Source organism: Drosophila albomicans, chromosome 2R (genome assembly GCF_009650485.2).
Source record: "Drosophila albomicans strain 15112-1751.03 chromosome 2R, ASM965048v2, whole genome shotgun sequence".
In the NCBI taxonomy this organism is placed as follows: Eukaryota; Metazoa; Arthropoda; class Insecta; order Diptera; family Drosophilidae; genus Drosophila; species Drosophila albomicans.
In genome coordinates this window covers 3,775,662-3,790,471 of record NC_047631.2, presented here as the reverse complement: position 1 = coordinate 3,790,471, position 14,810 = coordinate 3,775,662, and the positions used below count along the sequence as shown (strand labels likewise).

Sequence of the window (14,810 nt, the reverse complement as noted above, 5' to 3'; positions counted from 1 at the left end):
CCCTTTAAAATATTGATTTCGCAATCAGGTGGTATAATTTTCACTTTCAAAGAGTTTATGGCCATTATGACATCCGAATATAGTTGGGTTGGATTGCCATTTCTACTTTGAAAGTTTTTTATTAGGCCTCAAAAATAATAAATAAAGGTAATTTACATCATCTTTATAGAGCCCGTTGAGGATATGTGCCCTTATGACACTTCTCAGAAGTGGCTGCTAACTCAAAGTGGAGTTTTAGTTCTGTCCACTGGTCCGCGATTCGGGAAACTGCATTCTCAATGGATAGCCATCTTGTGTCGCACACTCTTGGTATTTTCAAAGGATTCTAAATAATAATAAATAAACAGTTGATTAAATTTGTGTCGCACACTCTTGGTATTTTCAAAGGATTCTAAATAATAATAAATAAACAGTTGATTAAATTTATACAGAAAATGTTTGCAAATAACATGTAACTGGTACACACCAAAAAAGTAAGCTTCATCACATATATCGTTAGTAAATTAATAGCAGACGATCACAATTCTGATTATTTTTGTTAATACATGTGTTCATATGTACATATACCTGCTCATCATTTAAACATTGATACAGTTTTTTTGTATTGTAACTGGCGACTTGAGCAAAACCATGAGTAAGTCTCATGCACAAGATATTCTAAGCAGTCCGGCAATACCTTCGTGCAAGCCTTTGTTACTGCCAGTTGAATTGAGTGGCATACGCATTTTATGAGCTTGAGAGACGGTACAGATTTTCTCAATTCGGTGTAAACACTTTTTTTTTGAGCCAGTCATTACACTAGCGTTATCTGTGCCGATACCAATCATATTGCCAATGCTTAAATTTTTGGTTAACAGCAACTTCTTTATGGTATCTGCTATCGAAATTGCATCTGCTGTCTCAACTTGTCCGAGGCCTAAAAATGTCCCCTTTGGATTTGCTAAAATAGCTAATGGCGACTCCTAAAGATTTAAGAAAATTTACATATACAGGTACATAAACGAAAATATCAACATAAAATAATATCAAAATATAATATCAAAAACTAACCAAGAATTTTTGTTACACCAATGTCAGTGGACTCATCCAATAAAAGGCTAAATGCAGCGTTTCCAATGTCTTTATGTAAGTCCTCCATGAAATGCACCGCAAGGACATTTTTTATTATGTGTAAGTGCACTTGGTTCTGCCCAGTTTTATGTTTGCGGCACCTTGGCAAGCTGAACTATTAATCGCAATTTTTGCAGTGAATGGCAAAAAGGGAATACAAAATATAAAGGCTTTAAGTAAAGTATAAATGAAAAATTGCTAAAATTTGTATCTAATAGCATTTTCAAAAAAAAAGTTGCAAATATTTTGAAAAGTTGCTAGATCTAGCAACTAAATTGCTAAAACTGGCACCACTGATGCCAATTGGAAATTTGTTTTAAGCTATTTTGCTACATCCTGTGGGGCATTTTCCATTTTAGCTGACATTAATATTATGAGTAAACCATAAGAGATTTTTTACTGCAGTTTTCGGTATTACGTTACTATATTCCCAAAGAATGTATCATATAAAAGTGGTCGTGGCAAGACATCTACCGCGCACAAAAATCGAGAAAAATTGAATATTTTGGGCAATTTTAGAGCAAAACACCCCATTTTTGGTAGACATAGTATAAATCCTAGCCCGGATGTGCCCTGGAAATTTGTGTCGATCGGATCAAAAACATGGAAATTATTCACGAAAGAATTCTTTTGCATGATAAGAGGTTCGTCTAAGCGAATAACGTGAAATCAAAGTACTGTCACACTTAAAAAAAAAAAAAAAACAATTTTATTTAACATTTTTTTTTTCATTTTTTATTCAATTTTCTTCATTTTCAATTTCAATATTTTCGAGAAGAAATAAGCAGGAGTCTTCAAAATCGTCTTCTTTGAAACTAATATTGTCATTTTCATACTCACACAAAAGCAACTGGATTAAGTCAGTACGAAGCGAGAGACTTTTATGTTCTTTATGCGCCTCGACAAATTTATCGAGGAAATTATTGGATCTGATGAATCCATTGCGCGATTGAATACATCCGCGAAGGAATGAAGTCTGCTGTGCTTTCTTGAATGGTGAAGACTGTCAGACTTATAAATTTTGTTGCGAGACTCAGACGCTTCTTCACCAAAACAGCCGACTGGAAGCACCGTATTTTCCATTATTTGCGCAGAGTGCACAATAATTTTATGCACTGTTTTGTGTCATCGGCAGCCACGGATAAGTATCAATCATCAATTCTCCAGTTTGATGACAATATGATTCAAATTTTCTTCAAATTTATTGGCAGCTGACAGGACAAACATATCAAAATGATTCTCAAATTGTAGATAATTTGTCCATCCATCAATCCCAGTAATTTCTGAAAAACTTTCATAATTTTCAAATGCGCGACGTGCGGTGTTCCCCGTGTTGGTATTTCCGAATCCAGCCTGTTTATGCTGATCGACTTTCAACGAGAGTTTTTCCCAAAACATTTTCTGTATATGTGCCTTACATTTCTCGCATTTCTTTCACTTGCATTTGTAATTCGCCATTTTTTTATCTCGAGCTTATATCCAGCATGTAGGATAAATTGAAAAAATCGTATCCAGCAATGCAGTGGGCTCACACCATATTTTAAATTATGCATTATTGGCATAAATTGAAGGCACTTGAAATTTTCATTTCCGAGGAAATCTTTTTGGCTACATTCAGTACTTTTCCATCAATTGCTGTAAGATACGGACTAAATCTTACATATATACTTTGATTTTGATTTACTGATATTTTACACGGTTCTAATTCACGAATTTGTCGGTCAGTGTCTCTCTTCTCTTGCAATATTGTTTCCTTTGTTTCTTTAAGAAACTCCAATTTGAGTGGACGACAGAATCTTACTGATTGAGGTGTTCTGTTGTTCCACAACAAATTCCCGGAGGAATCGATCAGTCGTAGAGGCATTATAGTGGTGGCAAAAAGGCATGAATCTGCATCGCACAATCTTTTATCTGCAAATGCCTGGTTATAATTCGCTTGTCCTGTACTGCCATCGAATCCATAGCTTACGATGAGCTCAGCAGACAATAGATCGGTACGTTGATTGACCAATAAATTTTGTATTAATTCCTCTTGTAGTTTTACGATACGAAAAGCCGTATGTTCCAAAAGGTTTTGCAGAGAAACCTTAGCTACACTCTCTGAAATTTCAATCTTGGCTTGTCTGAATTTTTTCTTTTGCTCTGTTACCTCCGTGTATGTTGGGTAAACATCCACTTTTTCGTTTCCTTAAATCGAGGCCCATCCGCACAGAGAAGGGCATGCAACATGGAATGAAACAAGAACAAATGATTATTACAGTAGCTTCTTTACATTGTCAATGACACATGGAACAGGACAGTATAGGACAGCACACAGGACGACGAAATAGAGAAACGAAGTAGGAGGTTATTCGTCTTTGTGTCGGTGCCTATCTGGTTTGAATGAATGATGAGACAGATAAAAATTAGGAGTGGTGACGGGCTTCCGAAATGGAAGAGTCACCCGATATCTGCCACGTGAAGTTGTGTTTTCGCAGCTAACCAGCTTCGACGGAATATACTCCGCCTCCCAAAATTTGGAGCTTAATCTGTCGAGTTGATCGTCTGCTTGGATGGCGACTCTCGTCGAAAACGCAGAGACAGTTGTCGACACATTCTGGGAGGATGACTGACGGAAGGATATCCGCGCCAATTAAAATGTCAATCTGAGCACTTTTGTAGAAGTATGGATCTGCCAGTTCAATCGCTGGTAGATCCTTTATGAAGCCTTTCGGCACACGGAATGATGGCAGCTTGTCTGCCAATTGTGGAATGACGAACGCTGAGGTCTCGATATGGAGCCTCGGCTTCGTTGGAGTACCAATGCTGAAGCTGCATAACTTCTGCGGTTGGGCCGCAATTGCATGATTCAGCCCAGATACTTGGGCTTGCACGGATTGGAATGGCAAGTTTATGCGCTGGAATAGACGCTCAGAAATGAAAGTCGCCTTGGACCCCGAGTCGATTAGTGCTCGTGCGGTGTATGTAGTACCTAGATGGCATACATTGACAACCGCCGTGCCGAGAAGGACGTTCTGATCGTTAATAGCAAAGTAATTTTGCACATTTGTTGCCGAGTGATTCAGAGTGGACTGTATGTTGGAAAATGTGACTGAAGTGGAAGAGGACGAGGCACCATTGTGGGCACTGTCGCCCCGATGGAGAAGAGTGTGGTGCCGCCCTTGCATGTGAAGCAATTGTGCGCACTCGTACACTCTCAGAGTTGGTGACCTCTAGCAAAACAATTCAAACAGAGGCTTTTCTGTTTGATGTAGGTCATCCTATCATTGGCCGACATTTCAAGGAAGCTTGTACAGACCCGGACAGTGTGATTCTCTTTTGAACACAAGTCACACGATTTGCTTCGCTGAGTGACTCGGGCCTTGAAAGAGTTAACTCGCTTTGAACTCTGTTGTGGACAAGATGGTCCAGCGGTAGAGTTCTGCGAGTTGAAAGTTTGCTTCACGACCTCAACAGCCTCGAGTGTACGATAACGCTCGTTGAGGAACGTGCTCATGTCCTGCCATGCGGGAATCTTGGACTTGTCCACAATGATTACTCCCATAGTGAGAGTGTAAGTTTGAGGAGCTTGGATGAGCAAAGAAAGACCAGGATGCAGTCGGCGAAAGGACTAGAGACTGAAATGTCTGAGTGGTCAAGAGCGGTCAAGCACTGCTGAATCGTGCCATGCAGCTCCTTAATCGCTGCCCCCGACTCTTGCGAAACCGTGGACAGGTTAAAGAGCATTTTTAATTGGCTCGTTATCAACAAGCGCTTGTTTTCGAATCGCTCGCAGTTAGCACACCAAGCCGACGCGAAACCATCGTTCGTCAGCGGAAATTTGGCTACGATCTCATTGGCCTCAGCTGCGGTCTTTGTATTTAGATGGAAAAGTTTCTCAACCGGAGTCAACCTCGGATTGTTGACGAAGATGGCCGTGAAAAGATCACGGAAGGTCGGCCACCGCAAGTAATCCCCACGCAATACTTCGGTGTCAACTGGAGGGAGCCGGCAGCCACTGGAGTACACAGGAGGAGCGGATACTTCACTCCTGGTTGACCCGGAAACTTGGGTAATTTATATACAGTGGATCGCAGCTTATTTTCGTGCAGTCGCAAAACCAAAAGTTTGAAACCTCCACTGCTACTAAACCATCAAAGATATTTCAAAATTTAAAATGAAGGTTGGTAAAGCAGAATTTGTAGATTTGAAATTAATAAGAAAAATTAAATTAATTAAATTAATTAAATTAAATCTTAATTACAAAAGTAAAACATTGAGATAAAAAAAAACAATGTTAGGCTTTTTTTATGCCGCAGCTTATTTCGTGCAGACATTTTATATAGACGAAATTCTAACTTTTTTGACTAGAATATTAGGTTTTCACGCTAGATTTGGTATTTTTGGTAGTTTAAACTAAAAAGATTTAATAAGTATTTTGACATTTGAGACATTAATATACGAAAATTTTGGGGAATTACAAACAAGGCACCTCGAACAACTATTAAACAACGAGAATTAGTTCTTAAATATTTTAAAGATGGGAACAGCCAGCGTGCTATAGCGAAGAAGTTTTCACTAAGCTTTAGCACTGTACAATATATAATTTAACGCTTTATTCGTGAAAATTGGGTGGAAAATAAAGGTCGAAATGCACCAAATAAAATTTTTAGCGAACAAGAGGAGCATCGCATAGTAAGAAAAGATAAACAAATCTGAAGCTATCGCCTCCAAAATTGGCTGTGGAGATAGAGGATGAAATGGGCAAGAAGTGTAGCCCGGATTCAGTGAGCCGCCGGGTCCTGCACGAACACAACTTTAATGGTCGAGTAGTTCGAAAAAAAATAATTTATTAACAAGAAAAATCGGGACTAGCGCTTACATCTCGCACAAGTACCAGATTTAAATGTGATAAAAAATCTATGGCAAATTTTGGACTTGGCTATTCGGAAATTACAGATTTCGATTAAAAACGCATTTAAAATCTGCTTTGCTTGAAGAATGGCAAAAAATTCCAGTCGTAACGACCAAAAAATTGATATCGTCAATGGAAAACCCGTCTGAAGGCTGTCCTAAAGCAGAGAGGAGGCAACACAAAATATTAGGCTAATTTTTCGAATTTTTAAATAAAAATTCTTGAAGTGCACGAAATAAGCTGCGGCATAAAAAAAGCCCAACATTTTTTTTTCATCTCAATGTTTTACTTTAGTAATTAAGAAAATTTTTCTTATTAATTTCAAATCTACAAATTCTGCTTTACCAACCTTCATTTAAATTTTTTGAATATCTTTGATGGTTTAGTAGCAGTGAAGGTTCAAAACTTGAGTTTGCGACTGCACGAAATAAGCTGCGATCCACTGTATATATGTATACTGTGCAACGTATACACAAAGTAGAAAAGATAGCGAAAAAATTCCGGTGAAAAGCTGTGTCACATACATATATATAAGGTACAAGGAAAAAAAGAATATGGCGCGAACACGACACTTGCACAAAATGTATGGAGAATGTATGAAGAAAGTGTATTACTTATATTGAAAAACCCAATGCCAAGCCAAGGACCAAAATGTGTAGGGGGCGTCTTCAGATAAATAAAAAACACTTCACTAAAAGTGGGCAAGGTGACCAACATGAGGAGAAACTAGATCAGTGTGACTTTGTCACACGCGCAGTATACTAACTTTGTCACTATCGATATCAATCGATCGCCATCATCTGGCATCAACAGTAATAATTCAAAAACAAAAAAAACGGCATGTACTCGTACTCAGTTTTGTACCATCCGTTTGTAATAGGCCGCTTGTCGAAGCCAAAAATTAGAACATCCGAAAAGTATTCAATTTTTTTCTTCTATATACTTCCATTTTTTTTTTTATTTGAATAATTTGTAATTATAGTTGTCATATTTAATTTATACTATTTAATTATAAGTGGAGGTAATGTTGTCCGTGATTCTGAAAGCTTTAAATAGCGGCATCAATTGGTGGGCCATAGTACTTGCAGATTGAATAGCTTGGATTGTTAGTCAGCTGTTCGCTTTAAGACAAACCCAAAATGAACAAGCGATTGCCTTTTTGAGTAGAGATAAATGTCAAAAAGTTTTCCGGAAAAAGTTTTTGATTTTTTTCTTGCAATCGTGATGTTTGCAAGTTATGTGTTAAATTAACAAATCAGAGAAAAACTCAGTGAACCGAGCTAGCTGCATTTAAATTATCTGTGAGTATGCAAATGTCGTTGTTTATACTTGTTAATTGTTGTTTCTTAGTCTCTTTTCACAAAAGTGAACCTAACCTCGTCCACTAGAGCGGTTTGTCCACCACAGGAGATCCACACAGCTTTTGTGAAGTGCTCGTTTATTATTATTTTTAGTTATTAATTTCTAAGTTCAGTTTTTCGCTTATTTTGATAACAGATCCGCCACCAAGTTGAAAATCTAGCATCTAGTAAAAGATAAGCTTAAGCAGTTTTTCGGATTGATTAACAATAATTCGCCAAAATGCAACAGAAAAGCAAGCGCAATGGATTGCATCCTCGTTCAAAATTTAGTTTCTTAAGATGATGCTCCTCGCGAAAAGCCTGGTCGTAAACGCTTGACGTATACTGAGGCAGGACCAAGGTTAATGTAAAAATTAGCATTTGAACTAGTCAATGAAACAGAAAATTCAATGTCTATTGTTGCATGCCGTTTTCAAAAATATATAATTTGTTTATATAATTTTAATTGCTACATAATGTGAGTATGAGGTATGCTCTGTAACGAATCGTCACAACGCCGGGGTAACTAGCGCTGTCCAGGGATCCAAATAACAGTTTTGTGTTTGCGGAAACCCTACCAGTCGAGTATCACAAGGTGTGAGACCAATCTTCGTACATGATCGGGGCGGAGATCTCGATGGAAAACGAAAGACACAGTAGCCGATTTTGAATTTCTTTATTTATTGTTTCACGGGTTCTGGATAATTATCGAAAATATTTATATATATGCTTCTGGGATTGTCCTCAGGTCCAACGTCGATTGAAATGTACAATTGTTTTGTGGGCGGATATAGACACACTACCACTATGTCAATGTATGAACAGTGGGATTGGCTGCAGCTGCTCGGCGAGGAAGCACGAGGAATACGGCGCGCGACACCCGCGACTGTAGACCGGTGTTGACTGTAGTAGTTTGTAGTCACACTACAACAGCTAACGGGGGAGTTCGGTGTATTGCGCGAATGATCGAAAAACGGGATGTACGGTGTAGGTGAAACGACACTGGCACAGTCGCACTATACACACTATTCTAGCGTTGCCTGTAGTAGTTTGTAGTCACACTACTACAGTTAACGAAAGAATGCTGTACGTTGTGTGAAAAGAAAGACAACGAAAGACGCGGCGAAGATGAACAAACGTTTAGCGTTGTATGTGGTTGTGTTAGTGCGTCGTCGCACTCCTACGGGATTATGTAAAACAATTCTTAATAGGTATGCGTAATCGCATATGCTCGAAAGGAGGGCAGCGGGGAGGAATCAATGTATAAAACAAGTATCTAGCATCAAGCTTGAACGTACCTGCAGAGTATGCCTTGGCTGCGGGGTGAAATTCGTGGTCGTTATTTGCACTTTGTAGTTTTTGGAAAAGACAACATCACTTTTCTTGACACTCGCGAGCAAAGGTCTACACCTTTTCCTCTGCTAATAATAACAAGTATAATATCATTAGCTAGAATTTTGGTATATACAATAATAGCAATGGTATTTGTGATTCCTGAAAATTTCGTTACGAATGTATGGGGAAAAATGCCTTCTATGTATGTATAGTATGTATGCGTATACGTATATGTTTGTATCTGTATGCATAGAGGCCTGCGATAGCTCTATTGGTAGAGTGCAAGACCAATATGTTGTGGTACTCGGGTTCGAGTCCGCTCGGGGTACAAACTTTTTATACCCGCTACCCATAGGGTAGAAGGGTATTATAACTTTGTGCCGGCAGGAAATGTATGTAACAGGTAGAAGGAGGCATCTCCGACCCTATAAAGTATATATATTCTTGATCAGCGTCAACAGCCAAGACGATATAGCCATGTCTGTGTGTCTGTCCGTATGAAACACTGGATCTCAGAGACTATAAGAGATAGAGCTATACTTTTTTTTCGACAGCATTTGTTATGTTTGCACGCAGATCAAGTTTGTTTCAAAATTTTGCCACGTCCACTTGCGCCCCCGCAAATCAAAAAATCGAATAACAAGCGTAATTTGAAAGCTAGAGTTGCGAATTTTGGTATAGATAACAATTACTATAGTATTTATGATTGCTGATTTTGGTTATACCCGCTACCCATAGGGTAGAAGGGTATTAAAACTTTGTGCCGGCAGGAAATGTATGTGACAGGTAGAAGGAGGCAACTCCGACCCTATAAAGTATAACCATTCTTGATCAGCGACAACAGCCGAGAGGATCTAGCCATGTCCGTCTGTCCGTATGAACATCTAGATCTCAGAGACTATAAAAGATAGAGTTATAATTTTTTTTTGACAGCATTTGTTATGTTTGCACGCAGATCAAGTTTGTTTCAAATTTTTGCCACGCCCACTTCCGCCCCGCAAATCAAAAAAAACGAAAAACAAGCGTAATTGTAAAGCTAGAATTTTGGTATATACAATAATAACTATAGTATTTATGATTGCTGAAAATTTGGTTGCGATCAGATAAAAATTGTCGCAGTTATTAAAGAAATAGTTTTGTATGGGCAAAAACGCCTTCTATGTATGTGTTGTATGTATGCGTATACGTATATATGTACATTAAGGCGGGTCAATTTGTTCCTGTCCAAAAAATCCTAAAAATCGTCCCCCATAATCGGAATCTACGAAGAATTCTAAGAAAATTTCACCATGAAACCATGTGTCTAAAATGAATTCCTAGTCCGCGCCGTGAAGCTAAAGATTGCACTATGAGGCACATAAGGTAATTCGAGGTATTTAAGGCATTTTAATGTATTTAAAAAAAATACGCATTTTCCAATTATGTTGGAGGTCAATTCTAATTCATTTTTTTACAACAATTTTATATTTTTTTTTTAAAATTTATTTAACTTATAATTTTTTTTTAATTCAACAAAATGAGCCCAACTAGCCATGTACTGAGCCTCATATAAGAAAGTAGGAGCAATGCGTCTGTAACTCAGTGTTGCCAATTTTTCTGCTCATAAAATAGCTAAAGTAACATATGAAAAACGCTAGAAACCGCCAGACAATTAGGATGATAGCCAAAATATAAAGCTACGTTAGTAAAACAATATTTTTATTATGATTTTTTTATTAAGTATTTTTGATTAGTAAATTTCGTCAATCATGTCCTATTCTGGTGCAGTTTGTTCTTGAAATTTGTACCCGCACAACTATCCCAAATGGTCAATGGGGCTGACCAATGAATAGACAATGCCGCCTCTTGCTGGCAGGTTTTTTTCAGAGACAGTCGGAACGAACGTTATTTTTTTCGTCTGTGAAAACGCAGATGACGAAGACTTATGGTTGTTTGTCTTGGCATGTGTGCGTGCAAATCACAAAGATTCGCATTAATGTATACATTTGCAATATTTTCAAAAGCATTTTTTGATCATCGGCTGCATCTAGATGCAACCAATTCTCAAAGAAGGGGTCTTGCAACCAAGCATGTCGCGGTTTTAGTTTATAAATCTTGGGCATTTTAACTGCTTCACATGATCATTTTGGAAATTGTGAAATACCCAGATGGTCATGTATATAGAGTATAAAACTAGTAAAAAACTATAAATCGATAAAAATGCAAAGATCTTTTGGCATATCGATGTTGTTACCATGCAATGCAAAAATACTGCCAAGGTTTTAAAGTGTGGCATAGTAAAACATAAAAATACACAAAAGGTACCAGATGGTTTTTAAAAAACTAAAGTTCCATCAAGTTTGTGTTGCAAATAGCCATAATTCCGCTAGCCGCTAGTTTTCAATTTATCCCGCATTTTGCTTTTGAAAACCGTCAGATCTAGCGGGGAAATAGCTAAATTGGCAACGCTGCTGTAACTTTTTAACGAAGAAAGGTATCGGTCCTGAAATTGAAATATATATTCAAAGGCATTTTAAGCAACTAAATAAAAGTAGGCGTGGCATGATAAAAGGCGGAATTTAATTTTATTTATTTATTTCATTTTGTATCTATTACATTTACAGCATTAAATAAAAATAACTAATAATAGAATAAACATTGAGGGGTGAATCTCGCTTTTCAATGTTCATACATGAACTTGCGTTTAACATATTTCAACAAAAAGAAAATCAAAAAATTCAACATTGTAAAAATAGTTTAATCTATTTTAGATTACTAAAACTTTTTTAAGAAAATCACATTTTCAGTAGCAAAAGAATAAAATAAAAATTGATATTCAATAGATTAATATATGGGTAATTCCATAACGGAATTTGTCCCGTGCGAGACACTTTACATTGAAAATAACATAAACTGAAACGGTTGAAGAGTATTTGTTCCGCAGAATTAGTTGGCGGACGGTTTCATGTGAATTGACCGTGTCACACCCTTCTTCCAACTCCTGGGCAAGGGTTCTGGTCAAAATTTAGGGGTTTTGACGGACCTTGCCCATAATAAGGCGGTCTGCCCGCTCGTCAATATCCATTTTTCGACCATTCCACACTTGCTTGCAGTTTGTCTTCATTTTCGGCTCGATTTGGAGCATTATAAATTATAACTAAAGGCGCAAAGTCAAAAAATATGTGTTTTTTTCAGTGTGTAAAGAGTTTCTTGACATACTGTGTTATATACCATTAAAAATAAAAAAAGTTTGTAACCCGGACTGGCTACCACCAGAGCTATCGCAGTGCCTCTATGCATACAGATACAAATATATGTATACGCATACATATAACTGGTTGTTGGTGGCATTATAAAATTGTATTAAGTCTTTCATTTTGCGAGTAATATTGTAGTGTCGCAATTATTTTGTAGTATAATCGATTAATGATTCAATAAATCGAAAGCCATTTTTCGAGACAATTAAATCGCTAATTGAAACAAATTAATCGATTAATATGTATCATATGATTAATCGAGCCATCACTATTCTCGAGCCGTCACTATTCTCGTCTGTCAAATATTTCTCACAATTGTGTTTCATTTTTGCTGCTCTGACAGAAATTTTATTAAAAATGTTTCCATCCCAAGAAATGAATCGGGTCATTTGGATATTGTCGTACTGATCAGACATCGTCACGGGTAGCAAATTTTCGACACTCGACTCACACCCGTACTTTTAAGAGTGCGAGTGCTACTCGTGCACTCGCAAAACGAGTGAGAGACACACTCTTATTCAAAATCATGCGAGTGCTGCGAGTATGAGTCATTGTCATACTCGAGCCTTTCTTGCACTTGCCTATTCGGCACCCGATCATTTAGGCACTCGGCTTGTACACACTTGTGTCTCGCGGGTGGTTGTTCTTCGTGCAACCGATCATTTTAGACACTCTTGACGAAATGCTCTGACACTCGCGAGTGTTTTGCTCAGACACTCGCGAGTGTTTGATCAGACACTCGCGAGTGTCTGTGCAAATACTCGGGTGTTTTTCCCCCACCCTATTGATGCTTGTGTGTCGCGGCTCGCGGGGTAGATTTTATGACTTTTGACTTCTTTGAATGATTTTTGGTATTTTTTACTTTGACAAATGGTCAAAATAAAATATCAGGTGGTTTTTTCCTGAAATTTATGGAAATTGCACAAATTTGCAAAATACCCTTTTGTAATTATATAGGCATTTACAATAGTGTTATAAACAGGTAATAAAAATTTCTGATTTTCCGGTTATTGATGAATATACAAACCCAAAACTCATAAAACAGGTAAAATTTCACTTTACAAACCCCGGATTTTCCACATTTCCTATTGAACAATATTGAAGAACAATTGAAACAATACAAAAAGCCGACGGCATTTCTTGCATCTCAATATACATACACACAAAACGTACATATGTATGTACATACATACAATCGTGCCGGTCCAATCATAATTTTTTACAAAGCGTATCGGAAGCGTATAACCACCGGCACCGGCTTTACCCGAGTGCATAGAATCACCGATCGCAAAATTGCCGAGTATGCCTCGGCACTCGCACTCGCGAGTGTAAGGCTCGCGAGTGGCGAGTATGCCTTGGCACTCGCACTCGCGAGTGTAAGGCTCGCGAGTGGCGAGTATGCCTCAGCACTCGCACTCGCGAGTGTAAGGCTCGCGATACACTTATTGCTCATGAGTATAAGGCTCGCGAGTGTGTGTATTTTTGGCCACTCGCACTCGCGAGTGTAAGGCTACCGAAAAGGCACATGAGTAACGGGTGCACCCGTTGAGTGTGTATACCCGTGGCGTTCTCTTGGTACTGATGCTCCGGAACAACTTTAATGTAAATGAAAGATGTGAAAATGGGGAAACGGCGCTCATGGTTGCCAGCGCGGGCGGTTATCTTGATGTGGTAAATGCACTGCTAAACCACGGTGCAAACTTAAATGAGCACAATGTGGTTGGACATACACCGCTGATGAAGGCCGCATGTGGCGGCCATGTGGAAGTAGCCCAGGTTAGTATCGAGTCTGACGTATAGAGAATGTATAAACTGCTCTCACACTTTAATCTGCTGATTAATCTAATGTTTAATGTCTCTCTCATAGGTACTTCTCGAGCGTGGAGCCAACATCAACACCCGGTCCAATGAGCACAACGAGAGTGCATTGTCAGTGGCTAGTTACAAGGGTCATATTGATTTGGTGTATTCCCTACTGGAAGCTGGCGCTGATGACTTGAACTTCGCTCTTTCAGCGGCTTCAAAAGGTGGCCAAGTGGCAGTAGCGGAGTTATTATTAGACAACGGAGCGGAAGTCAATAGTTCCACCTTTCCACTGCCATCGCCACTCGAATGTTCAATTACCAATAGTGACCTTGAGGTTACCACTTTGCTCATTGAGGCCGGCGGCAACATTAATGGGGCCATTTCAAATGGCAACACTTATCTCATGATGGCAGCTGGCAAGGGGGACCAGAGAATGGTGAGATTGCTATTGGAGAACGATGCGGCTGTGGATGTAGTGATGGAAAATGGAGACACGGCGCTCATGATTGCGTGTAAGAAAGGACATACCGTTGCGGCTAGTGTGCTCCTCTCTTATGGCGCTAATTTGGAGCACACAACGGATGACAAACGTACGCCTCTTAGCGAGGCTAGTCGTGCCGGCCACTTGACGACCTCGAACTTACTTATCGAGAAGGGCGCACGCAAGTAGACGACCAGCTCGTTGGTAAAATTGGCTTCACTTGCTGTCGCATTTTTGTTCCTCACTCGCACTTTTATTATTATATGTACTTACATATATATTATATAAACAGCTAGAGACTGAAAAAATATTGTTAAATACAGAATATTAAAAGAACATTTAAAGCTGGTCTTTTTTTTTGTATTTTGCTCTAGAAAGCATATTTTTAATGTAGTACTAAATAAATATACCGAATATTGCATTTGGTATATTTTTAGTAGTCTGCACTCGATGGTATATTTTGAATGTAGTATTATATCAATATACCAAATATAACCTTGGTATATTTTTAGTATTATTACGATATATACCTACATATGTATGTATTTGGTATATCTTGAAATTAATACCAGTCTATTTTGAGTTGTCAGTTGACCACACTCGACTGT

At 38.3% G+C, this 14,810-nt stretch overlaps 1 protein-coding gene and 1 long non-coding RNA gene across 2 annotated transcripts; one reads left to right on the top strand and one right to left on the bottom strand.

The window, feature by feature from the left end:
• Positions 1-605: 605 nt before the first annotated feature.
• Positions 606-8,855, bottom strand: LOC117577313 (uncharacterized). The gene is made up of 3 exons (XR_004573119.2): positions 8,643-8,855; positions 1,051-1,225; positions 606-962 (listed from the first exon to the last, which is right to left on the bottom strand). It is a non-coding gene; the product is annotated as an uncharacterized LOC117577313 (long non-coding RNA).
• A 4,675-nt stretch (positions 8,856-13,530) lies between these two features.
• LOC117577256 (ankyrin repeat and KH domain-containing protein 1-like) lies at positions 13,531-14,492 on the top strand. Its single transcript, XM_034262243.2, has 2 exons — positions 13,531-13,691; positions 13,783-14,492. Exons 1-2 carry the CDS (start codon positions 13,554-13,556, stop codon positions 14,389-14,391), a joined length of 747 nt encoding a protein of 248 aa, XP_034118134.2. The 5' UTR covers positions 13,531-13,553; the 3' UTR covers positions 14,392-14,492.
• Positions 14,493-14,810: the final 318 nt, after the last annotated feature.